A 27,072-nucleotide genomic window follows, 5' to 3' on the forward strand; every position below is an offset into this window, starting at 1 on the left:
CGGTTTTGGTAAAAAAAAATCTGGTACATCACGTACTTTACGAGTTGATGTACACAATATTGATTTTTTTCACGAGGTACTTAAAAACTGAAAAGGTACTGAGCAATGTACCCTGATGTACTTGCCATGTACGTGGTACGTTGATGTGCCCGTCATGCAATGTTTCATGTACTACAAATGAATGATGTACTTGTCTTGTAACGTTTATGTATCATTGTTTGGTGTACATTTACCTGACATACTGTAATATGTACATACAAATAAAATTACTAAAAAAAAAGTGGCTCTCTATGTACAAAATAAATAAAATATCTTATAAAAAAGTGAGAAAAAATATGAGTGGGAAAAAAGTGAGAAAGAAAACGTTGTGTGCCTGACACAAAGGAGAGATAAGCAAAGAAAATAAGAAGGTGTTAGGTGTCACATCCAAAAAGTGGCCGACAAAGGTAGTACTCTCCATGTTAATTATCTCTATGCAATATAAGACAAAACAATTACTCCCTCCGACTGGAATTACTTGTCGAAATATTACATTTACACATAGATATATCCGTATTTGGGCAAATTTGAGACAAGTAATACCAATCGGAGGGAGTAATAAAGTGTCTGACATGAAATATGTGGCTACAAAGATAGGGATAAATACCTGCCATGGATACAGCATCCGCGTTACATAGGCGGCGGCATTGGAGCCGATTGTTGACCCATCGTAGCTATCGTCTGGTTCTCATCCCACATCTTCTTACCGGATACAATGTTTCTAATAATACAAACAACAGTCTAGAGGCTACCGCAGATCGGATCAATCAAGATTAAAAACCGCTTGCTCGTTGGCTGCCAAAATTCATCAGCAGACCGAGTCGGTCGCAGGTGCCCCACACACCAAAGAAGGACAACAAAATATGTGAACATTGGATGCCAAAGGGCAGGAGTCGATGTTCCATGCCATTATCGTCGCCGGACAGACACCATGTGCACGAGCACAACAAGAACCCCCACCGTCGACGAGGAACCCAAAGGTCACGACATCCTTTAGCGGTGGCGAGGCGCGGTTTCCATCCTCGCCCGTCATTGCGTGGCCACCCTGTTGGGAACCGGCGAGAGCCACTATCCACCCCTGAGGGTTTTGTCCGCGGCAGAGAGGGGTCAGAGGAGGAGGCGGTCTGTTTTATTGGTGCACTAAGTTTGTCGCTCAAAAGATTCCAAAAAAATAACCAAGATTTATACAAAGATACATCTATTATGTATCAGGATTTGAAATTACAAATTGATGTACATCTCAAGAAGCTTAAAAAAAGACAATAAAAATGATATTATTATCTCTAGATTTGAATTTAATAACAGTACTTAAAGTCGGATTTATTTTGTTTTGTTTGTGAAGCTATTGCAAATTTAGGGCAGGTGTAAACCGTGTAAAGCTACAATTCTGGGGAATTTTAACGCACAGTTCTTAGGGTTGTATCTAAACAAGATCTCATTTATTATGTTTTGTGAGAGAGAAGTTAAGAATTTTCTTAGATTTAGCGCTAAGAGTTGTATCTATATTAAGATACCATGCATATCTCTTTCTTCATTAAATAGGTTGACACATTAGATTTTTACCTACGTGGCATATTAAGATACGTACAAGGTGGAGCATTGGGAGTGGCTTTACCCCGCTAACGAGTAACAAAAAAAAACTCATAAATCCGATAGTTAGCTATAGACATGTCCGCAACCGCATTTAACTGTCATCGTATTTGGCCGAACCAAGCAATTCCCCGCTCTAAATGCCGATCCAATCGGTCACCTTGTCTCTCTCACTCTCTGATTTGTTCTAAATATTTGAATTTTCAGTTTAAATTCGGTTGAGTTTTCTATTTTGAATTTATACTCTCAAATGGTTGTACAAAATGACCTGAAAAAAGGACACGCGTCTTGTGACAATTACATATGGGCACATCTCAGTTAGAGCATGTACAATGCAAGGTGCTAAGACAGGTGCTTACGAAAATAAATCAAACATTTTTTTAAGCACCAGTGCTTATTTGTATAGAGGAGGTGCCAAGTTAGGCATCTGCTTAGTCTAAATAAGCATCAGTGCTTAACAAAAACCAGTTAATTTTTCTAAGCACCCACCTAGGCATCTTGCATTGTACATGCTCTTAGATGGCGAAGTATCGCCTTTACATGTTAAAATCAATACGAACGTTAGCTTTTTGTTACACCCGTTCTAGAATGTGTGTCTTGTTGCAACTCACTCCTACAAAAATGCATTTTACTACCATATGATGAATGGATGTATCCAGTAATCAAAAGTATTTGAATTTGTGTTTTTTTTAAATGCCGACATTTATCAATGAAACATGTACACTTGTAATTCATTTCAGAAAATTGACCACAACACACCGTTATTTTCCGGCCTCTGCCTCGTCTTTGCTATATCTAGCATAATTCAGCATATTTTCCAGATCGACTTACAAAATAATTGTTCTTCATATGATTTAGAAGTGGCAGATCAAAGAAAACTCAGGCAGTAGTAGACAATCTCTTTAAACGACGGAAAAAAAAGAGAGAGTCGTCAACAAGGCATCGATCGTCGACTCATCGCCGCACGGGCCTCAAGCGCTACAAAGGCGCGAACACCGCCTTGGCAAGGACGTGCGTCTTCTTGCTGCCAAGGCCGAACCCGAAGATGTGGTTGACGTACACGTCCCCGTCCTTCACCGTCGCCGACGACCCGACCCGGTGCGCCGGCCCGACGTACCGGCCCGTGACGCTGGCGGTCTCCCAGTCGTCGGAGCTCTCGACCAGCCGGCTCGGCATTCCCGCGACGGCCAGCCTCGTCGGGGAGAGCAGCTCCAGCCCGTCGCCCCTCTTGAGCGAGCCACGCACCTTGACCACGCCCACGCCGCCTGTCCTCGGGTCCACCTTGAAGAGGTCGCCGCCGCTGGTGTGGACGACGAGGAGGTAGCCGTTGGGGTGGTAGACGATGCCGTTCAGGCCGATCAGGTTGTTCGCCGTGCCGGCCCGCTGGGTGAAGGTGCCGTTCTTGATGATCGACAGTGGCTCACCGTCTGGGCTCACCTTCCAGATCTTGCTGCCCATGATGTCCGTCACGTACGCGTTGCCGTCCTCGTCGACGGCCACGTCGTCGGCGAACGAGGACTCGCCTGCACGCGTGTTAAACAAATCACGACTTGAATAAATTAACCACCCGTGAATACTCATCTCGCAGTACTAGTGGACTCGTGGCAGGATTCATTCTTACTACGCACAGGTTTATGCCGGTTACTACCCACTTGTGCATTGACACTGATCTTGTAGGACTAATATTTTTCATTCAGGAGCAGCGGTGCACTAATGGCATGATTCATTCTTACTACATACTACAGTACAGGTTTATGCCGGTTATTCCCCACTTGTGCATTGATATAACGAATAGGATCCTAGTACGTGTTTGGTGCTTCACTGCTTCCCTGTTCATGGCCACATCTTCTTTTTTTATAGGGTTGAGGACAACAGCTTAGTTCTACGTAAACATGGCAGACTATTTGGTCTGATCTGTACTAACAGCAGGATTTGACGAAGGATCCTAATTCGTACTACAATGTGACGGCTCTTTTCTCTGTTTGCCATTTACGTTCTGCCCTACAAAAGATGCCAAGCCACAGGGATCTGTACTGCTGCATTGCAGCCTCAATTCATGGACGTCTCGACACAATTAATGATGGCCTCGGCCCAATCCAGCAATTATTCATCGTTCCATTCTCCAACGGATCGTCCAGATCATGTCGAGCGATTTTTAATGGCGGGGCATAAAGGGAGTTGGGGCCCACCGGTCGGGGACCCTCCGGCAACGCAACATGAATCCTCATCAGAAGGCTAGAAAGAAGCAAGAACATTCGTATGGCCGGAGAGAAAGAGAGAAGCCTTCAGATCGATCGATCACGGCGGCGGGGGACGTACCTGGCCCGTCGAGGCGGACGAGGAAGAGGCGGCGGCCCGAGCCGAGCTCGTACGCGCCCACGGCCGCGTACCCGAACCGCGGCGGGCGGTCGGCGTAGGCCACGAGGACGCGCCGCCTCGTGGCGTCCACGGCGAGCCCCAGCGCCACCCTCCCGGACACCTCGGGGTCCGCCACGAATACCCGCTCGGCCAGAGCGTCCTCCTCCTTCCCGGCCCCGACGCGCACCTCGGCGACGCCGGCGCCGAAGAAGGTGGACACCAGGAACCGCCCGCCCTCGGCGTCCCACTTGGCGCACTCGTGGAGCCACCCGTCGCCCGCGTAGGAGATGCCGCCGGCGGTGCCCTCCAGGAACGCCACGACCGCGGCGGCCGCCAGGGCCACGACGGCGAGCGCGGGCCCGCAGAACCCCCGCCCGCCCGCCCCCGCGTCGGAGCCACCGCCGCGACGGCGCCGGCGGCCACCACACATGGCAACAAGCGGCGGCGGGCAAGATCCAGAGGGCGGCACACGGCACAGGGGTCGAGAGGCTCGCCTTCTCGTTTTGTCTGTTCCTTCGCTTGACCGACTGATATGGACGGAAGAAAGGGGTTCCTAGAAATAAAATTTGACGAAGTGCTACGCCTTTTTGGTGGGGTTTTGGTGGCTGTTTGGCGAGCGGCACAGCGCGCTTTCGGAGCGGAATCTTTCGGGTTCGGTCACTACAGAAATGTCAGAAATTACAGTCCGATCTGGGACCAGAGAGCCGTGGTTCCCACTTCCCGTGAAGGACGTGGTGGTGGGGGCAAATGGGTACGGGGACCGGAAGTGGCGACGACGCCTTTGGCAATTGGCAGATCGGCACCGGATGCCGCCTGCGACCGCCAGCCCGGCGGACGCACGGCAATGGCTACCGATTTTTCTCTCTGACGGCCGTGGGGGTCTGGGGTGGAGCAGAATTTTCTGCTCCCAATGTTGTTTGGACCTGGAAAAAATCAAAAGAAAGATCACCTAGAATTGAGTGGTTGAATCCTCGCAAAATAGAGCCGGTAAATTCAATTACAAATTCAGGCCATCAAAACGATTAGAAATTAGAAATTGCATTCTTGAGAAAACGATTAGAAATTAAAATTCAGAATTTATACTATGAAAAATGTGTGAGAAAAACATAGGACGGTTGTCAGTGGCGGATGGCAGATCGAGAAACAAAATTATGTGGGTGCATTGCCTTAAAAATATCCCTAAAAATATATAAAATGTTGTACTTAACTTTTTTTTTTTGCAAATATTCTCATACACACCCCTTGCAAGCGGGTTGTCAAGCAACTAAATCGACGCAAAAACGACGAGGACGAAAACCAAAATGACAAAAATATATTGGTGAGATCCACTAGCTGTATGAATTAGACCGTGATGGCTTCTTCTTCTTTTTTTTTTTTGGAGGAAAAGCTATCATGGCACCTTTGTTGATTGGCAAAAGTACGTACTCCACGAGCAAACTAGAAGTAAAATGTGGAGGATCCTCAAGCCAAAGAATGTGTTAAGACCCAACCGCCTGTCTAACTAAATATGAGCTACGACATTACTCTCATGAGGACAATGTTCGAACACAACATGGGAAAATCCCCTTGATGAAAACGAACACTCTTCATAGATAGCTGTTGTCGGGCTAATCGAATTAACAAACTCTTGCATTAGACCGTGATGGCTACTTCGGGACCGAGATTGAACCAAAAAAACCTTTATTCTCTACATCACTATCACCAAGGAAACAAAAACCTCGTGATGAAATAAATTAGATATCAAACGTGGATCTAAGGCCCTCCTTTTTCCGATAATGAAACAGTTATAAGAGACTAGGGAAACCGATCATGATAAAAATTCCGTGGGTTGGAGCCTCGAGCACACCTGGGCTAGCTTTTATTTGCTTAGCCCATTCAAGGCTAACTGCAAAGCAACACATGCCTGTAACAAGTCATGGTCCCTCTCTCCGGCCACGAAAGATTGCCCTGATATGTAAACGTGCCTTGACTCTTGGTACAACCGAGGCGTTGAAGCCCACCAAAAGACGAATAATCCCATTCCCCACAACCAAAAGACTACAATACCCCTAAAAAAAGACTACAGTTTGCAACCGTAACATTTTTCCTGTACCCAGTAGCAGCTTAAGTTTGAGAGCAGAAAACCTGGCTGCCACCGTCTTCGAGGAAGTTTCAATCTCCGACGGCTTCCCTCGTTTCTGACGGCCGATGCGGCCTTGAAAGATGAGGGGAACTATAGTTTTGCTAACATCTTTTGTTAGGTTCGTGTGTTCTTCTAGGTGGCGTCTTGGTGATGGAGACGTTGCCGTCTAGAAGACTGGTGTCCTGGCTCCTTCCTCGTCCTAGTGTAGGCGTTACAAATTATGCCATGGAGTCGGTGATTCTCATGACACGTCTTTTCGTATTTTTGGTCTTTTTCCTCGTTGATTCCTCAACGGAAAAGTAGTTTTACATCTTGTCTTGTAATGGGTATGTACCCGGTCATTGTGCGCTCAATGATTTTAGGTTCTTACCGTTTGAGGTGGATGGCTCACGTGACTTTTCAAAACCTTTGACGTTAGTTAAGCTTGTGCAATCATGATATTCTGCAATTTTGTCAACAAAAACGTGGAGAAGAATCAAGATACGAACGGTATTAAGAGAAGTTCACTTTGAAGGACTACAATAGAGTTCTTAGTTTTGTTACCGTTGTTTGCGTACGTTCGTGAATTGATCTTTTATACTCTCTCCGTCCAACAAAGTATGTATCAATTTTAACTAAATTTGAATGCATCTATGGTATACACTAAGTCATATCTAGATACATCCAAATTTTGACCAACTTGAGATATATTTTGTTGGATGGAGAGAGTACTACTTGTTTCATCCATAAAGCCGTTGTTTAAAAAAAAAATAGCAGCTCAAAGGCAACAGACAAGTCGTAAGAAGTGTCTGTATTCAAACTTTCAAAGCGATCTTCAGGAATCGAGAAATAGAAAACATACGCTGTCCACCTCGACAACAAGACTTCGCACGTCACACAAATCATCAGAGGCATGCATGAAACCAGCCTTATTGAGCATGGTAGCGTGAAGCTTGCATGCATGCACACCTGGTCCAGCTTCCCCAGTCCTCTATCTGTTCATCAGTCGCATGAACAAGGCAGCCATGCCACACCTACATATACCTCATAGTGCCCGTTGCACAGCTCATCAAGCAGCTCGATCCACAACTGCCATCTTCGAGCGCCTCAGATCGAGTTCCGCGCATCAGATCAGCAGCAAGAGAACTTGTGAAATGGAGCCCCAGAAGAAGCAGGTCGATGCCCTTGTCCAGAAGATCACGGTGCTGCACGCCGCCATCGCCAAGCTGCCGTCGCTCAGCCCTTCCCCCGAAGTCGACGCGCTCTTCACGGAGCTCGTCACGGCTTGCGTTCCCGCGAGCCCCGTGGACGTGACCAAGCTGAGCCCCGAGGCGCAGAAGATGCGGGAGGGCCTCATCCGCCTCTGCTCCGAAGCCGAGGGGAAGCTGGAGGCGCACTACTCCGACATGCTGGCCGCGTTCGACAACCCGCTCGACCACCTCGGCATGTTCCCTTACTACAGCAACTACATCAACCTGAGCAAGCTGGAGTACGAGCTCCTGGCCCGCTACGTGCCCAGCAGCGTCTCGCCCGCGCCGCCCCGCCGCGTGGCGTTCATCGGGTCCGGCCCGCTGCCCTTTAGCTCGCTGGTCCTCGCCGCGCGCCACCTGCCGGGCACGATGTTCGACAACTACGACCTGTGCGGCGCGGCCAACGACCGCGCCAGCAAGCTGGTCCGGGGCGACAAGGACGTCGGCGCCCGCATGTCGTTCCACACGGCCGACGTGGCCGACCTCGCGGGAGAGCTCGCCGCGTACGACGTGGTCTTCCTGGCCGCGCTTGTGGGCATGGCCGCCGAGGAGAAAGCTAACGTGGTCGCGCACCTCGGCGCGCACATGGCGGACGGAGCGGCGCTCGTCGTACGCAGCGCCCACGGGGCGCGTGGGTTCCTGTACCCGATCGTCGACCCGGAGGATATTGGGCGGGGTGGGTTTGAGGTGCTGGCCGTGTGCCACCCTGACGACGACGTGGTGAACTCCGTCATCGTTGCACGCAAGTCCAAGGACGCGCGTGCCCGTGGGGCTCACGATGGGGGGCGCGCAACCGCGCGCGGCTTGCCCGTGCCAATTGTCAGCCCGCCGTGCAGGTTCGGGGAGATGGTGGCGGACGTGATCCAGAAGAGGGAAGAGTTTGCCACTACTGAAGTGGTCTTTTGAGTTTCGATCCATGCGAAGGGACGAGAATAAACATGCGTACGTGGTCAAATGGCCATCATCGGCCGCTGCGCGATCGTTTGCAATTCGTGATGTTTCTCCTGCTATCGATGTATTTCTACTCATGTGTTGTTTTGTATCTTGTGATGATGTAATATGTAAGTCTAATGTTTATTGATGTAATCCCCCATTCCAAAATATTCACTCCAAAATACCGATGTAATGTCGGCCTGGTGCCTTTACATATCGAGTATGGGTTACGTGCATGAGTACGACTCAAACACATAAGAGCATCTCCACTCGTCCCCCCATAAATCGCCTGGCGCATGGCCATATGGGGGGCGCCGGCGCAAGCAATTCGTTTGGGATGGAACCGACACCCAGTCGCACCCCCCACACGTCGCCCCCCACAAATTTGGTTTGTCTCACCGACAGTGCTGGCCTGCGCTGCTTTTTAGTTTCAGCCGGCGCCCTCGCTAGCCCCCCTGTGAGTAGGAAGCGGGCTGGGGGCGCCGGCTAAATTCTTGGGCCACACAGGCTACTTTTTGGATTCAGGGAAGTGAGTTGGGTGGGTTTTTCAGTGCCGGCGTCCCCATCTGATGTTTGGGGGGCCTTTAGGGGGGGAGGCTGGAGATGTTCTAACTCTCCGGTAATTAAAATCCAATTGTAACCAGATGCATACACATATTTGATATATATCTCAATGCAATGCAACAATATAAAAAGTCACCGGAAGGTAGCCAAATTAAGAGTCAAAAACTGTTAGGCTAGAAACGAGACCACAAAGTGATGGCCTGACGCCCCGTGGCAAGGGTGGCCGAACTGGCAATGGCGTGGTCGTCTCGATGTGCCTGATGGCCTCAATGGGATTGTCATCGTCTGTATCATGTCAACTTAGTACATGGGGAGAAGCATCCGTAGTCATTTCCGGAGAATAGACGAGATTGCCGAATCTCGATAACATATTTCGGTGTCATTGTTGTAATTGCTTGTCCTCGTATGGTCAATGTGCGCCTTCGACGGGTACACTAAATCCTACCTTGCATGTTTGTGAATGAAAACTCTTCTTAATCTTGCAATTACACACACATATTATTCCTTGGCACATTGCCCCTCCTCTCTGCCTTTCATGGCACGTAGTACATACATACATGGATGTGTACGCTTAAACACCACATACACTTACAGCACAAGGTAAACAACATTTACCTGACTTCGAAAGTTGAATGCATAGTAATTAGGTAAGTAGTAGAGAAAAAACATCAGGCCTGCAAGCGAGAGGAATATTGTTGACGACACACGCAAACGACGACTCATTTGTCGGCGTGAAACGGCTTATTACCGCCAGCTCGCTGGTTCCTTGGTTCGGCGGTCACGCCCATCGCCATCTTATCAAACCTGCAGGGCGTGCCGACCACTGGCACCGGGCCGGGCGGGTGTCCACGGCGACCATGAAGTCCATTGGCATGCATATCATCAGACTTGCGTGCAATGATGACGGAGTTAATCACGTCGTCGCCAGGGTGGCACACGGCCAGCACCTCAAACCCACCTCGACCCAAGTCCTCAGGATCCACGACCGGGTAAAGGAACCCACGCGCCCCGTGCGCGCTCCGCACGACGAGGGCCGCCCCGTCCGCCATGTGCGCGCCGAGGTGGGCGATCACCTTGGCCTTGTACTCCGCGGTCATGCCTACGAGCGCGTCCAGGAAGACAACGTCGTACGCGGCGAGCTCCTCGGCAAGGTCCGCCACGCCGGCCGTGTGGAACGACATGCGGGCGCCCAAGTTCTCGCTGTCCGCGCGGACCAGCCTGATGGCGCGGTCGTTGGCCGCGCCGCAAGAGTCGTAGTTGTCGAGCAGCGTGCCGGCCGGCAGGTGGAGCGCGGCGAGGAGGAGCGAGCTGAGCGGCAGCGGCCCGGACCCGATGAACGCCACGCGGCAGGGCGCCGGCGCCGGCGCGACGCAGCTGGGTGCGTAGCGTGCCAGGAGCTCGTACTCCAGCTTGCTGAGGTTGATGTAGTTGATGTAGTAAGGGAAGATGGCGAGGTGATCGAGCGGGTTGTCGAAGGCGGCGAGCATGTCGGAGTAGTGCTCCTCGAGCTTCGCCTCGGCCTCGTAGCAGAGGCGGATGAGGCCCTCGCGCATCCTCTGCGCCTCCGGGCCGAGCTTGGTCACGTCCACGGGGCTCGGGGGAACGCACGCCGTGACGAGCTCGGTGAAGAGCGCGTTGACGACGGGGGACGGGCTGAGCGACGGCAGCTTGGCGATGGCGCCGTGCAGCGCCGTGATCTTCTGGACCAGGGCATCCACGGCTTCCTTGTTTTGGGCCTCCATTCTGCACTATGTTCTTCTTGCCACTGATCGATGCACGAACTCTCAGGCAGTACAGTAAGTAACAGATGAGCTGTCGGACGGGGCACTACGGACTACGGGCGGCATATGTAGCAAGCAACAGCACAGGTTACCCGAAAAAAAAAGCAATAGCACAGCTGCCTTGTTCTCGTGGTGCGACTGCACCCTGCACAAGGCCTTTTCTGAACTCAAGTGCACAACGCCTGGAGGCTGGGGAAACCGGAACACGTGCGCATGCTCACAAGCTTCACGCGAACAGGGACATCATATTTTACGTGAAAAAGTTCTCGCGAAAATAAAAAATGTAATCACGGACACGAGGCGACAAACTTCACTAATGTCGCCGGATGCAGAGATCTATTCTAAGCCATCAACTCATCTCGTGCGATTTACAAGAGGTATATAAACCGTGTTTTGATTCGAGTCAAAGCGGAAATGTACCTAATGGTATGAATTAAAAATCATCTGCCACCATTACGTGGACCTCCGCTAACTGCTATGACATGACCCGGCATCCGAACAGAAGAACAAAGTCGATTTTTATCATAAAAATCGGATCATATATATACCTGTGATCACCCATTTTGTTGCGAGTAGTTGATTCATACGTATTACTACGTGCCGAGTTTTGGTGTTGAAGTGGAGAGCTAGTGTTTTCTATGTCATCCATCCTCAGGATGTTTTGAATAGACAACAAACAATCATTTATCGGACCATCATTTATTAGGACTTTGGGTGTTATTATTCCTTCTTGCTTGCCATTGTTTACTCAACCCTAACAACCGTCCGGTTTGGGTACTGGTGGATCCTCCACATTTCTTTATGTGTCTCTCCTAAGATTACTCGTTACGGGTACATGCATGTATCATCGGGTAAAAATACTTGTGTTTGAAATAATAAGATTTGATCATAGAAACTAAATCAAATGTGGACATATCCGGTGAAAACTCCATCAAAATCATTATAAAATATTCAAGAAATTCCATATTGTTTTGCTCGATGTTTCATATGTGCGTAAATTTTTCAAGTCCAAATTCATTCTCCTTTTGCGGGCAGTGAAAAAACAAATTCAGCGTGAATAGTGGTTCTTCAAATTTTGAAACTATTCACTTATACATTTCTCTCTTTTATTCCTTCAAAAACATAATGGAGTCTTGATTGAAATTTTATATGTTCGTAGAAAATCAAAAATCCAATGTATGGTATTTTTCTACATTTTTTTTGAAACTTCTAAATATGGTTTCTACTTTATACAAAGTTTGCACTGTATGGATGGTTTTTACCTGATATTCGAATAAACCCATATCAAGTTATACCTAATACTCCATCCAATATTCCATAATAAGTGTTGCCGAGATAGCACAACTTTGTACTAAATCAGCGACACTTATTATGAATTTGAGGGAGTAGTATTTATTGTTTGTATGCAACTTGAACAACTGAAGTGCATGAATAAAATTCCTAAAACCACCGTAGTCCACTATAGACACTTGATAATCATGCAACACCGACATGTTACCAATCTGAAAAGTTCTTTGTACCGGCATGCGGCCTGGTACTTGGGTATGGGTTGTATATTCCCATAACCATACCCATTCCACCCGATGGGTATATAATTTTCCTCGTTTGCATATTTGTGGGTAAAAACTTAGCCCAAATCCTTACCCTAATGCGTTTTGGCCACCGGGTACGTGGACAATAGGTACCCATAGTAATCTTTAGTGCATACCCGATGGTTACACAAGTACGAGTGTTCCGATTACAAACTAAGTTGAATGTTCAACCTAGGGATGCATGAGGCCCCTTATACCGGAACGGAGGTAGTACCAATTTATTAATAATTGATTCTCACGGTGTTTTTAGGAGCACGTGATACAACGGGCAATTAGTTTACCTTCTTCTATCTTCTTTCTCCCGACTAACCAAAAATGTAATATTTTAATTTATACAGCATGCTTACGTCACTTTTATTGCACTTGTTCTTAAAACAAACATGGCAGCAGTAACAAGACGCCACTACCGAGGAGAGAAAAAAAGAAGGAAAGACTCACAAGTGCTGGTAGGATTAATGTTTGAGAGACAAAACAATTATTTATCTCCAATGAAGCTCATGCTCATCAGCTCATACTTGTATTTATTTTTATTATTACTATATAAGAAGGAGTTGATGGGTCGTGTCAGATCCACACTTTCTTCCCAGTGATATATTTTTAAAAAGACTAACGCAATGCATGTGCGTTGTTACAAATAAAAAATGCATGTTTAAATAAATTATATGATATCCTCTATTGTGATAAAACAATTGGTTCGAGCTCCAGAGGTGATGGGTCGTCACCACGATTAAAATCTCCATGGTAAATCTCAATCAAGAAAAAGAGCAAACTAACTTGGGCGCACCTACAATGGTAATGTACCTACAATGGTAATGTTCTAACAAATTAACTCAACCACCATTTTGTTTTATGAATACTCGACCAGCATCAGATAATTAAGAGAGCTTGGCAGGATGGAGGATGGACGCACTTTCTGAAACAATGTATATTATGCTCCTTTTTAGCGGATGTGGTAGCTCATCTTTATTCCTCTAGGATTGTCAATCTTGCAAATTTGCGGAATCCCTAGAAAAATTACATAGATAGTTAGATACTTAGAGGTGGGCTATAGTCATGAGCAAAATTTCATTCAAAAATTTGATCATGGTGACTGCAGTCCACCCATTCGCATCACTATGATTTTTGGATTTTTGGAGAACTCTATAGAGGTGCGGATGAGTAGGGATGCACCATATATTTTTCGTTTTTCTCTTTCTACTATACATACTATGTTCACAGCTTCTCGTTGAAAAATTCAGAAAAAACTGAGTACGTATCCAATTTCGTTGAAAAATACTTTCATTCATAGGGTACACAAAAAAAGACAAATATGTGGATCTACATTAGATGCACTATTCATCAACTGTAGATGCATCTAGTGTGGATCCACATATTTGTCTCTTTTTTAAGCTCACTTGATATTATTTCTTAATGAAAATTTATGGATAAACATTTTTTTGATTTTTTAAAATACAAATCTCCATGGAATTAAAAAAAAAGCATACACATGGAGTATTTTAGTCAGGAAATTTGCAAATACATACTCCTTTATACAGAATGTTTTTCCTTTTAATGAAGTGTGCAGCGCAAGTCTTAAGGGTCGTGCCATATATTATTATACTTTTATGTGGCATCGACTGCATGTAATTATTATTTCCACCTCGTTTGGACCTCTGTTCTTACTTTCTTGGCATGGCTATCGACAATTTCCTATCATGCGGCGATTGCCTACAAGGGATGAAAAGACTAGGTGTATACACTACTGTACACCTATACAGTATCATCATTAATCGTGTGAAGAAATTACATGCATCTTTGGCCTCCCCGCCAACGGAATACAGTTGAGAGAATTCAACCAGGGGCAATATCTACCAACTTGAAGGCTTTCCCTAGCACCCACAAATCAGTCAAATAATCTCCCGCTGAAATCCAGTCAAATACAATGTCAAGCATGCCTGCCTTGCCTTGAAAAAGCAGTGAAGCGCCTGTGGAGAAGCACATTTTATTTTTCCCCTTGGGTACATGTTGTCCAGAGATGATTTTATTTCACATAGATCATTTTACGAAATGTTCTCTCAATCGTAGTTCATCTGTATGAAAACAAGAAAATGTGTTAGTCGTCTTTGACTGAAGCATAACTTTTTCACAAAACATGCATTTTAGCATGAGCGGGTGCACATCTAACTGAGTTTAGAAGTTAATCTATAAGCACAGATAAAACAAAACAAGTCAACAAACTCATTTGTTTTTTTAAGATAACACATTTGTTTCAATATGCTGTGATGTTGGTGCAAATTTATTTGATGGTCAGTGGTGCCGGTTCAGATGTTATTATGCAAAAAAAATGACAAACAGACACAACAACTTTTCACTACAGATTAAATTCCAACAAGTTTTATGGTTATGGCAACAGCATTTTGATAGGGAAACTGGGACCTTTTCATCATAGATAAGAGTAGCAAAAATACAGTGAGAGAAAAACAAAAAAAAGGGACTAGCACCAGAGGGCTGGGTCATCCTTTTTTTCACAACTTACTTTCGGGAGCTCCCTTTTGCTCCCTCATCCTACCAGTTTCCCAATCGCCACACAAAAATCCGAAATAGTTCCCCAAATTTCTGAAATTTCGGTCATTTTGGTGGGTTCCAAAAAAAAAAAGTTAAACCTTGGCCACCAGAACACCCCTAACAAGACGGCTGCATCTGCTAATGCTGCTCAGACGGTAACTCATGCCAGGAATGGCTGCTTACCCAAGAGTGGTGCAGATAGGCATGCCGGGAATGGCTGCTTCATTGGCTAGGGCTTGGACAATTGTTGATGCTTTGCTCTATGTGGAATTTATGCCCTATCTGAGTTGGTGGCTCATCTTCCTCTAATGAAAAACAGTAAACTAACTTTAAACACGATGAGGAGTGTCAATCAGCCAAGACAAGCAAAAAGAAAGTTACCACAGAAGTGATCGTGGTATTGATGAGAGTTCATTGGAGCTTAGACCTTCACAAGCTGCTCCACCACCACTAGCTGACAGTGTTTCATTTTTGCAATCAGACACTGAATCTGAATCAGCCTTGCTAGTACTGTTTACACAGTACTTCTGCAGCCACCTATCAGACTCCCAAAGAACGTGCATAATGCTCTCCCTAGCAGAGTACCCATGGCTTTCAAAAGGGAGTATTACCAAACGAGACTGCACACCGTGACCTTTCAAGGCATTGAAGAATCGGTCCGACTGAAATATCAAGGTGGGACAAATTAGCCACTGACCAGGAAATAAAGATTCCCATAATACTAGGACAAACATAAATTCATAACAATGTAGAGAAATTTTCCTCAAAATAAAATGCAGGACAGCAGGAGATAATAATGTGAATAAGCCATTAATTATACAGCCTAGACATTTCAGACAGCGGCAACTAAACCATTACTTTACTATGTGAGATGCAGAAGGTCAAGTGACAATGTCACATACACAGGACCTGGAACAACAGTTCATACTCCCCAAGGCCTTGCAGCGGTGTCTGTTTTTATTCTACCTATGAATATAGAAGTTTGGCCACATGTACAACTTCCACGTGGAAAACAGATACAGTTGCAAGATAATCTATACACACCCAAATGAATTTGCAATTAAAAAATATTCAATGTCAAAGGTGAGAGTAGTGATGACTGGTTAAAAGTGAACAACTGACCCTTGTGCAGAGGAAATGATACCTCACACAGGCTAAAGGTATATTGGTACAAAGGACTTTACCTGCATTGTCAGTGTTCCAGAATTATTGTCTTGTTCTCCGTGAATAAGTAATATCGGTTTCTTAATTTTGTTGGCCGACATGAAAGGGCTCATCTCAACATAGGTGTTGGTCGCCTCCCAGAGTGTTCTGTCCTCGTTCTGCAGAAAACATGTAGGCCATTAAGAAATACCGAAAATCTGATACTGCACCTGATAGGGAGTTACCCATTCAGCATTTGCATGTACCTGAAACCCAAATGGAGTTAAAGTCCTGTTGTAAGCACCAGAACGAGCAATTCCACAGCAGAAAAGATGGGGGGCATGAGCTAAGAGATTGGCAGTCATGAATGCACCATATGAATGACCGCCAACAGCAATTTTATCCGGATGAACCACCTAAAGAACAGTCATTGAAGAGATCATGTCCAACCCTTTGAAGGCATTGCCCAGGCAAATGACTTGTCAAGTCATTCCCGGGTTTTTTTTGCAAGTAATAGTAAAGCTCACAAAAAAGAATTACAAAAGGCTCACCCCTCTCCTAACAACTTCCTCGACAGCAGCTTCTGCACTAGTTACTAGTTGTTCCACATAACTACAAAAAATATTAACATAACAATAGAATAAATCCCATGATACAAATGTTGTAAACGAAAACAATTCAGAGTCACATAGAAGGAAATGGAATAGGGAAGAAATAGAAAAGGCACCTATCGTTAGCCTCTACATCACCTTCACCAATAATTGGGATTGTCGGACCTGAAAGAATAGCAAACCTGCAAACCAGAGTGTTGAGTGAGAGTGTATCAGAAAGAAACATATTTGAAAGACATGAATATAAATATAAAGTTTGGTTAAGGTGGTGGAGTAAGTGCTTGCCATTAAGAAACAAATATAGGAAATAAATGGTATGTACATTATTGAATAGCAAGAAGAGAAATAATACCCTCTAGCCAACCAAAGCAAAGGGGATGTAGCACCAATCCCTGAGAACTCATTAGGGGAACCACGCACTTGTCCAGCAGCATCTTTGCTTTTAAACTCACCAGGGTAGGACCAAACTAAACATGGCAATGGTCCGTCTTTTGATGCATCATAACCTGGAGGTAGATATAACTTTGCAGTAAGTTGAACACCATCCTTCCGCTGGTATCTTATCATTTCCTTATACAATGAAGCAAGTTGAGGGTACGGGTGGGGGAAATTTGTAATCTGAACTTGCTTCTTTTCTGGCCAAATTTGCAGGTAATATTGTGTATTTTCTGTCTTTGATTCTTTGGAGGTGAGTATCTTTAACTGATCAAGGGGTAGTTCCCCATCAATTTTGTCTGACATCAGTGCAACAACAGTTTCGAAGTATTTTTCCTTATCACTTTCCCATATTCTCTCTTTACAACCAGTGTTTCTGCAAAAACAAAGGCATCAGCTGGCATCTGGCATACATGGTACAATTATATTATAATAGAAAATAAATGGAATAATAATAGATATGAACATACATATCAAACAAATCAAGGAATGGAACATTTCCTTCTGGCGTGGCGCCCATTCCATTCAGCAAGATGTAAGTATTTTCGTCTTGTTTATTAACCTTTGCAATAACATAGGTTCCCATGGCAGTTCTTCGCAGCATTGGTGAGCCAGGATCTGAGTACACATCTTCTGAAGATCTATCAAATAAAATACGTGGGCTAACATCTTTTTTGTCAGGAGAAATGACCCATGTCCTTGTTTTCCGAGTTTTGTACCATGATTCATACACCAAAGCAAGAGATTCATCACACCAGGAGATTCCTCTGCACCAACAGAATGAGAACAGTAGAACAACAAAGTGGGAAGAATTAGTTACTTGGCACACAAGTCATAAAAGGGGGTATTGTAAGTCCACAACTGATACCATAAAAGATATTGTCATTTTGTTATATACAGGTACCAAATACACTACTCCCTCCGTCCAACAAAGGATGTCTCAACTTTGACTAAATTTGAATGCATCTATACACTAAGTCATGTCTAGATACATCCAAATTTTGACAAACTTGAGACATCTTTTGTTGGACGGAGGGAGTTAGATGATTTGGAAAGATATTTTTAAACTATGATGTTTTTATAACAATTTCATATTAATACTCACGCTAATTTGAAATATGCTGCTAGCAGTGTTGTATCTATGCCAAGCACAAAGCTTAACCATGATATCAAGATGCAATGAAGCAAAGATTTCTGATCCTGCTGGAGTGGACTAGGAAGTTCAAAAGAAAATACCCATATCTGAGGTCAAGTTTATGTAGAATTTCCGGCTGTTCGCCATTCACGAGCTCGGCATTTTCCATGTACACTATATCACGTGGTGAAACTTCTACCTTTGCATCTCCACCATCCTGTGTCTCGACCCTAAGAAAAAAGAAGGATAAAATAACCTGTATAGCATGTAGTGACAAATGACGGATGAAGTCATTCTCAACTTAAGTCCATGAGCATATGATAATTAGAATGCTTGCAACAGTTGTATAGGTGCGATTTCGGAAGTTTAAACCAAAAAAGTAATTATTTAAATGTTGTTCTGCATACCAATACAACGTTGAAGGTTTGTCTGGTCTCCAAAAGATTGAACGTTTTCCCTTGCGCACGCTGCTCGTCGCTATCGGTATGTCCTCGGCAAGGGGCAAATCACAAAGTTCTCGAATAAACTTTCCATCTGAAGTCCATAATTCAACTTTCTTTGGGAACCTTCCACAAGGTACAATATAGGAATACGGACGGTGGATGGAAGAAAGCATCAAGTATTTGTCATCTGGTGATGGATCAATGGATGTGTATACAGCAGGAGGGCCCATTGGCTTCACAGTTCCATCCAAAGATGCCAACATGAGTTGTGAGGTTGCATAGTAGTCAAAAAGATCAGCATCATATTCATCTTTCAGAAGATCCTGGAAAGTCCTCACTTGGACAACATTCTTTGTCTCATTAGACTGAATTTTTGGACCAGATGGAACTGATGGCTTCTGTGGTGGAGCTCCACATGATACAGGGATAGTGCAGACTAACAAAGTAGAGTTGTTAATCCATACAAAGCTGCAAGTTTCATAAAATGTTACCTACAAGTAGGAATAGACAAAGACAGGAAGCATAGAACTGTACAGATTGATTTCACCTGTCAAAAATTGCATTTAAATATATTTCTGGAGATTTAAAAAGTGGTCTTGCTGCTCCAGATTCAACGTCTGCAACCCACACCCTTAGCTTGCTGCTTTTGTTGTCCTCCTGTTTTAAAACAACAGTCATTATATCTAATCAGCACAAGACATCAACTCTCTTTGTTTCACAGAGACCAATTACCTCATCAACTCGAACACTGAATGATAAGTGACGCCCATCGTGGGACCTAGATCACATGGTTCAATACATAAAATCAATATTCATGCAACTCATAACAAATAAGTATAAAATCAAATTACAAAGTTAGTTTAATCGAAAAATCTGGAAAAATTACCAAGTAACAAAATTAATCCTCGCTCCTTCCGGGTATCCATGGACCTCTTTCTCTGGGCCCAGAGTCCCATTATCCATCAGCTTATGGATACCTATTCCAGTGTAGAAAGACCTACAGAATAGGTTTATCAGATTCCAATCCTCACACCAAAAAGTTTCTTGAGAGCATTAACGTTACTTACATTCGGCTCCTAGTGTTGGAATGCCCATCAATCCTTACACCAGCAAGTTTCTCCTCAGGTTTTGCAAGATCAGATAGTGGTGGCAGTGCTCGACGTTTGAGAAATAGAATCTTGTCCTTGCTTGGTGAGAACGACAGGACAGGAAGTGGTGGCGCATCAACAATGTCCTGTATTTCTTTAGGGGGAAGGCGGTAGCCCATCTCCCCTGATGAAAGATCTGCATGGTATGCAAATATATTTAATTTCTTCAACAGTCCAATCCACAAGCAAACCAAATCACCAATTGAGGTGAACTAAAAGAGGGCAAGTAATGTGATTTTTAGCATAACAAGCCAGATTAATCCAACCTATACAATTTTATAGAAAAGAATCCAGATCACAACTGAATAGAATTACTACTATCTTTTCCACAAACCGATCCAAGACCAGAGCTCTCCAATCTCTCCGCCGTCAAACAGTCCAATCCACTAAAACCCACACAACTGCCCCCAAACCGCACGACATGAAGTAACAACCAAATTAACGTTCTTTCGAAGAAAGGAAGCAACACGGACCATCGTCTTCTTGGGCCAAGCCAGATGCAGCCGCCGCCGTCTCATTGGACTCCCCGGCCGCGCCGGAGGCAGCGGTGGCGATGTGGGACAACCTAGACGCGGCTGAGCTCATGGTGCTCCGGTGAGGCAAGCGGAGAGAACGTGGGAGACGAGGAGGGCGCAGGGGCGCGACCGGGAACAGGGCGACGCGGAGGCAAGCCCTGTGGAGGATGGAAAGGGAAGACATGATTTTCAGGCCTCCAGTGCTTCTTGTATACGAGTACTAGATAGCTTTAGAATAGTGGGGAGGTGGGATACCTTGATGGAGAAAGATGTTTCTGCCCTTTTTGAAAAGGAAAATTAGGTTCTACATAAAACAAATTTACACATTGCAATTAAAGTTCACATCTTTTTTCACAAAAATCTATTTTGTATCAGTTAATTTTTGAGGCTCGTGCTTTTTGGCTGGATATTTTTCCAAACACGCAGAAAATAGTTATTTGGGCTGGCTTCTTGGAGATTTGAGACATGCTAAGTGACATGTGAACCATGGTGAATTTCTCTGACTGGAATCTGATCCAAGTGTATAGCATGGCGTGTTTTTAGTCAGAATGAAGTCATGTTGTCGACATAGCATGGGAGTGTGGGACGACAGAGAAAAAGGCCGAATATCACTTTTGGCCGGAGCCCGGTTGATTTGTTTTTTCCGAAAATCACATTCTAAGTTTCAAAATTGAAAAGATATGGGTGTACATATGACTATACGTTACATGTCTGTTAATATTCATTACGAAATATCATGAATTTCGAGCTACATAGAAAAATAAATACTCACTTCTTCCCATATCAAGTGACTCAAATTTGTCTAAAAATGAATGTATCTATATACTAAAATACGTCTAGATACATGTAATATTACGACACTTAATGTGGAACGATTGGAGTACATATATTCCAAATAGATCTGCAATTTACTATTCTAGATCCACATATTTGAGATTTTTGCGCATATCACCAATCTTGACGAAAAATCATAGGTTTATGTACTTACACTGCAAAAAGATTAAAAAAAATCTAAACATTTAAATACGATCTTTCATTTTTCTAATAGATATCATACTCCCTAAAGGCCAGAAGCCAAAAGACCGTGTTCAGAAAAGAAAGAGATATAAATGTATCCTGAGATGAGCAGCGACAACGAGCAGCAGCTCTAACAGCTACTCAAACTTTGATTTATTCGATATATCCTCCAATTGGTAATTGCTCTTCAAGTTCAAGTAAGATAAGAACCAATAAAATTGATCAACACCAAAATTAGATGAATTAGCTCATAACAATGATTGTCACCAACAACCATTCATAAACACAAGATCCTAGCATCCATAATCCGTTTCATGGATTAAAACCAAATTGTATATTGATTAGTGTTAGGGATGGAGAATCTCAACTCCCAAGCAGCTCCCTAAGGCAACTCCAGAGGGGCGACCAAAACGGACCACTATTAGTGGTCGTTTGGGTCGCAGGCCGGACAAAATAAGGTCTCAGTCCGGCCTACATCCGTTTGAGTCGTGCACTGCGTCCAGCGGGCGACCCATTTTGGTCTGGCAAACACAAACTTTGCACAATAGTGGCCATTTCAGATCCAAACACAAAGTAAATAAAATTCAAACAAATGTACTAAATTATTACAAATCATACAATACAAATAGTACAAATAAACAAAAATTGTTTCAAATATAGTTCAAACACTCAAATAAATAGGAAATCCTTACTGATTTCCTACATGTTGCCACATGTGCTCGACTAAATCATTTTGGAGTTGGTTGTGAGCTGTCCGATCCCGAATTTCATGATGCGTATGAAGGAACTGTTTGAATGATGTGGTCCATGTAGGGGTTCAACCAAATCCCCACGAAAATCCCATGCTTTATCATAGATGGAATCATCATGCTCGTCCTCAAAAATCATGATGTGCATGATCACGCAGGCAGTCCCCACCTCAGCCATGATCTCTACATCACATGTTCTTGCAGGATGACGAACGATGGCCCAACAAGCTTGCAATACTCCGAATGCCCGCTCCACATCCTTCCTGGCACTCTCCTGCTCTTTAGCAAATCTGCATTTCTTCTCTCCTTAAGGCCGGCGGATGGTCTTCACAAATGTCGACCACTCCGGATAGATCCCGTCGGCCAAGTAGTACCCCTCGTTGTACTGGTGGCCATTGATCTCGTAGTTGACCACCGGAGCTTGGCCTTCCGTAAGCCTAGAAAACATCAAGGAGCACTGAAGCACGTTGATGTCGTTGTGAGAGCCTGCCATGCCGAAGAAGGAATGCCAAATCCAAAGATCTTGTGATGCAACCGTCTCAAGAATTACGGTGCACCCACCGGCATCTCCTTTGTATGCCCCCTGCCAGCCGAATGGGTAGTTCTTCCACTCCCAGTGCATACAATCAATGCTTCCAAGCATTCCGAGGAACCCCTGGGACTCATTGACAAACAACAAGCGGGTTGTGTCCGCGGCTGTCGGCGCTCTCAGGTATTGAGAGCCAAACACTTAACCACCGTGGTGCAGAATCTATACATCGATTCAAGGCAAGTGGACTCGCTCATGCGGAAATACTCATTAAGACTGTCACCGGTGACCCAGTATGATAGCATCCGAATCGCGGCCGTGCATTTCTGATAAGTGGAGAAGCCAATCCTCCCATAGGCATCTGTCTTGCATATGAAGTAGTCGTCATATCGGCCACACCTTGCATGATACGCCTGAACAACGGCCGGCCCATCCGATAGCGGCGACGGAATAGGTGGGCAAGAAACACAAGATTTGTGCGATGGAAGTAGTCATTGAAAAGAAGGACATGGCCGTCTTGTCTATTGCGGGCCAGCGCGTAAGCACCCTAATCGACCCCCTACGAATTGGGCGCCAGATATGATTCTGTTGATGGATGAAGAGAGCAGCACTCACCAGCAATTCGGTGTCGGAGTCGGAGTCCTCATCGGACGAGGTGTCGATGAAGTGCTTGAAGAAGAACTCGGCGTCGCTATCGGCCATGGCGGGCGCGAACTTGGGGACGGCTGGGCGGCGAGGCAGGCGGCAACCTTGGCGGTGGTGGCGATGGAGTCTGGAGTTGGGATCTGGGAGAGGGGAAATGGGATGGGGGCGACTTTGTGTTGGGTGGCTGACGGGCGGGCCCCTATGAAGCTACGGCGGACGAGAGGGCGCTCCGTGCGCGGTCCGGGTCGACGCAAACCTGGCCCAAATTTGGGACGGAAAGGGGTCAAACCGGACAAGGGTGGAAATGAGTCACCCCGCTGGACCGCGGTTTTGATCCGTTTCGCTCAAACAGACCGTGCCGGCCAAATGGGTCGCCCCACTGGAGTTGGCCTAAATGCGAAGATTCTGATATGGCGCATGGCTAGGGATGAGGGGCAGAATGGGAAATCTGCATGTAACCGTTTTTGGGGCAAAACCCCCAAATATGTCATGGACAAACATTTGGAAAAACCTTTGGAGTTGCCTTTTTTATATCCGCTGGAGTTGCTCTTAGTTTACCAGAAGACGGAGGTACTTGTTTTTCTTTTAAGCTACTCCAGGTACACAAATTCAGTTCTTATGAATGGTAAAAGAGATTTAAAACAGCAGGAGCCTTCAGTACTAACAGAAGAAATTCTAGCCAAATAAAGTGGCATCTGCAGCTCTGTCAAATTAGAAACGTCCGTGCAAGACGACAGCAAAACGAACTCCTTCCCGAAGAACGGTCTTAAAAGGATACCGTCAGATATGCTCTCTGCTGTTTAGACCATTCAACAGGACCACAATGGTTGCATGCAAACGTTTCTATATACAGTGGCCAAAACAGAAAAACAGAATTGCGAATCCTCACCTAACCATATAAAACGAAGCATGACATGTTATGGCTCAGTATAGTGAAGCTTTGATCCATTACAAGTCAGCTAATATCAAGTTTTGAAGTTTCAGAACAAACTGAACCCCTCTGATTCCTCCTGGTTCTCTTCTGGCATTTCACCATACGTTGGTTCCTCTGTTTCGGTACTTCTATAGTTATCTGCATATTCTGAATCTTCTCCTGAAGAATAAGATGATCGATACTGCTCTGGTCGAACAAACTGAAGCATATAGTTCAAGCCATTGACAACATCGTATATCATAAGTCCTATTCTTCCCCCAACCCAACTGCCTAGCTGGCTTCCAGCAAGATAACCAAGCTTTCCCAACCTCTCCTCGCCGTGGAAACCGCCCACATAGGTTCCAAATAAGGTGCCGGTGCCCCGGAGAAAACCTTCAGTCATGCTTCCACCAAAGTACATTGCTTCAAAGAAGTCCCAACCAGAGGAAATTATTGGCCCTAATATCCTCTTGGCTTGACGAGCGGCCACTTTCATCGCTTTTGCACCAACCTTCTGAGCTTGCTTGGCTGCCTCAGCAGGACTGAGGCCTTCTGTCACAGCATCAGCCAATGCTTTCTCAATGGCTCGCTGCCGCACCATTTCCATGTGTGCACTTCGGAGGTTGTTGACATACAGCTTCACCCCCTCCTTCCCTGCGCACGCAAGACTACCCGAGCCCATATCAAAACAGTTCATGAATGTGAACTGCCCACTCTTCGATGCAGCCTCCTTTCCAACAAGCTCCCTGAACTTCTCAGCTGTAAATTAGAAATTTGGGTTAGGATTTTTACAAAGAGGCAAGCTTTACTTCGCCGAAATGACATAGGCAGACAAATATCTAGGAGGAAATTTGGATGTCAAGAATACTAAAGCACTAATAGCTTACCATGTTAAGCTATTAATGTCTTAGTCTTCTTACAGTGTGGCTAATTGCTATGACATCATGGAGTCCTGGCTTGCAAAAATCTCAACTTCGCAATTCAGTAAGAGTTGTTTCTAAGAACCAATTTGAGACTCACGGATCCACTAATTAGTGCATGGAGCAAAATTGAGCAAAGAAAAACATGTGGTAAATTGTGCATGTGCATACTCAATGGTACATGTAGGGGGTGTTCAAAAATGGGTTCGTTTTCAACCCATGAAACCAGCATATACACGTATTTGTACGTCAGGACAAACCAACCGTCAAACATTAGCTGAAGTCACATGCGTAGAACGAAATTGAACTAGCATCTTCCAGCCGGTTTTGGCTGGGTTGAAACGAACCTGTTTTTGAACACCTCTAGGTACAGGATAGACAGTGGCGGAGCCAGAAACTGAAGAAGGATGGTGCTAATATAGATCTAATGGTGCTATATTATGGGTATTTCATAATTATAAGCTAGATAGCTAATAGAATCTCTTGTAAACATCCCCTGCTGGAATGGTGCTACAGCACAGGTAGCACCACCCCTAGATCCGCCCCTGAGGATAGAACTACAAACTAACCACACATCAGGGGTCACAGATTCATGCTCAGTTTGGCATTGCTGAACTGTGCTGAGTTGAACTTATTTTATAATTTGGTGTGGAAAATACACATGAAATTAGAGAAAAGTTGGTTAGCCAAACACGAAAATAATAAAAAGCGGATGAAAAAAATAACGGAATTATGATAATCTACCGCAATGCCAAACGGAGCCTCAGTTGAAATATAAATATATAATTGACAACACATTCTACTCCAAGTTCCTCATCATAACAGCAGCGTGTTACACTACCTTCAGAACTGAGACAAACAGCATGTTTGCGTTACCTGGTTCATATATAATGGGCGTTTAACCCATGCTAGACAATGTTCGCTTGTTCCTGTTCAGCACCATAATCTGTATAATAAGCGTAGCTAATTAACAACGAACTAATCCCTAACAAGTTAGTACTGAATTCGCACCAAATTTGTGGCTTCACGACCTAAGCCATTCTTTCCTTGTGTACACTTCAAATTCCACTACCCAAATCAACCCAAACCTAGGGAAGGAAATGCTCAATTAAACCCAAAACCGGTCAAATTTCAGTAAAAGAGCCGTTTCCTTTGCTCTTTGTGGCAATTACTAATTGTCCAGAAGCCCAATATCACAGGCATCGTCACTCCAAACCAACCAAACCTGCATCCAGTTTTCGATAGGAAATAACCGCCAGTCCGGCACCCCCCAAAATCACCGAATCACGGATCAAAAGGTGCCAAAAGTTACACGGGAAAACGCACGGAAAGATTTGTCGCTCTTTGCAGAACAGATTAGCCGCGAGTCTTCTCTTCATGAACTGTTAACCTAGAAAACTACACATAAAAAGAGGCAAATTAAAGATTCAGCGACAGGGAAGCATACCGGTCATGCTGAGGGCGAGGACGCCCGTGATGAAGAGCAGCAGCTGGACGCGCCGCTTCTGGATGTCCAGCATCTTCGCCGGCTTGCACCTGGCTTGGACGCTGCAGGGAGGAAGGATCTCTCGTCTGAGAAGGAGGAGGAAGAGGGGAAGGAAAGAATAGCTCGAGAAAAAGAAGGCTGCAGCGTTCGCTTCGCTGTTGCCACGTGTTAGAAACGTAAGAGAGTCAGAGAAGATGCGCGTTACCACGCGTGGGCCTAATTCCATGGAGCCAATCGTAGATTCGTAGGAGGAAATTCCTTCGATGGTGGAGAGGCAGGGCCGAGATGATTAATGATAACCTTTAAAAAAATATGCAGCTTTGAAAAAAAAAATACTCACTCCGTTCATAAATACTTGTGGTTGTTTTATTGCAATTTTAATGCAAGTTTGTATTAAAACATCGACAAATATTTAGTAACGGAGGAAGTAGGATGCAGTATTATCATACTCCGTATGATAGTTTCATCTTCAGCAGAGATTGGTATAGAAACCTTAGGAGAATCCTAAATCCAAACATAAACCAAATCTCCGAATAACTATGGCTCTAGCAAGTTTATGGACCGCCGATCTACGAGTTCAGAGAGCGAAGGTGCTCATGCTTTCGACATTACACTAATATGCTAATATGCA

General features: G+C 45.0%; 5 protein-coding genes across 9 annotated transcripts; 1 reads left to right on the forward strand and 4 right to left on the reverse strand.

The window, feature by feature from the left end:
- Positions 1–2,331: 2,331 nt before the first annotated feature.
- LOC100832585 lies at positions 2,332–4,553 on the reverse strand. The gene is made up of 2 exons (XM_003558029.4): positions 3,949–4,553; positions 2,332–3,152 (listed from the first exon to the last, which is right to left on the reverse strand). Exons 1-2 carry the CDS (start codon positions 4,415–4,417, stop codon positions 2,608–2,610), a joined length of 1,014 nt encoding a protein of 337 aa, XP_003558077.1. The 5' UTR covers positions 4,418–4,553; the 3' UTR covers positions 2,332–2,607.
- A 2,558-nt stretch (positions 4,554–7,111) lies between these two features.
- LOC100832895 (nicotianamine synthase 8) lies at positions 7,112–8,485 on the forward strand. The gene has a single exon (XM_003558030.4). The coding sequence runs from the start codon at positions 7,114–7,116 to the stop codon at positions 8,242–8,244; it is 1,131 nt and encodes a 376-aa protein (XP_003558078.2). The 5' UTR covers positions 7,112–7,113; the 3' UTR covers positions 8,245–8,485.
- Positions 8,486–9,308: 823 nt separating this feature from the next.
- Positions 9,309–10,770, reverse strand: LOC100826723 (probable nicotianamine synthase 2). Its single transcript, XM_003561653.3, has one exon. It carries the CDS (start codon positions 10,575–10,577, stop codon positions 9,555–9,557), a length of 1,023 nt encoding a protein of 340 aa, XP_003561701.1. The 5' UTR covers positions 10,578–10,770; the 3' UTR covers positions 9,309–9,554.
- Positions 10,771–13,780: 3,010 nt separating this feature from the next.
- On the reverse strand, positions 13,781–20,430 carry LOC100833428 (probable glutamyl endopeptidase, chloroplastic). 5 transcript variants are annotated; one of them, XR_002961785.1, is made up of 16 exons: positions 20,141–20,430; positions 19,587–19,803; positions 19,406–19,516; positions 19,252–19,297; positions 19,067–19,176; positions 18,484–18,987; positions 18,178–18,306; positions 17,412–17,708; positions 16,859–17,317; positions 16,623–16,688; positions 16,447–16,507; positions 16,162–16,311; positions 15,937–16,074; positions 15,134–15,414; positions 14,936–15,055; positions 13,781–14,277 (listed from the first exon to the last, which is right to left on the reverse strand). XR_002961785.1 is itself a non-coding variant. In XM_010230409.2 (16 exons), exons 1-15 carry the CDS (start codon positions 20,364–20,366, stop codon positions 14,975–14,977), a joined length of 2,832 nt encoding a protein of 943 aa, XP_010228711.1. In that variant the 5' UTR covers positions 20,367–20,430; the 3' UTR covers positions 13,781–14,277; positions 14,936–14,974. The 5 variants fall into 5 exon arrangements, 4 of the variants coding, with proteins under 4 accessions (XP_010228711.1, XP_003558080.1, XP_010228712.1 ...); XM_010230409.2 differs by having other exon boundaries at positions 14,936–15,057; positions 15,180–15,414; XM_003558032.3 differs by lacking the exon at positions 14,936–15,055 and having other exon boundaries at positions 15,180–15,414.
- Positions 20,431–23,798: 3,368 nt separating this feature from the next.
- LOC100833733 lies at positions 23,799–26,607 on the reverse strand. Its single transcript, XM_003558033.4, has 2 exons — positions 26,403–26,607; positions 23,799–24,794 (listed from the first exon to the last, which is right to left on the reverse strand). The coding sequence occupies exons 1-2, from the start codon at positions 26,473–26,475 to the stop codon at positions 24,103–24,105; spliced, it is 765 nt and encodes a 254-aa protein (XP_003558081.1). The 5' UTR covers positions 26,476–26,607; the 3' UTR covers positions 23,799–24,102.
- Positions 26,608–27,072: the final 465 nt, after the last annotated feature.

The sequence above is a fragment of the Brachypodium distachyon genome, chromosome 1, assembly GCF_000005505.3.
Source record: "Brachypodium distachyon strain Bd21 chromosome 1, Brachypodium_distachyon_v3.0, whole genome shotgun sequence".
Lineage (NCBI taxonomy): Eukaryota > Viridiplantae > Streptophyta > Magnoliopsida > Poales > Poaceae > Brachypodium > Brachypodium distachyon.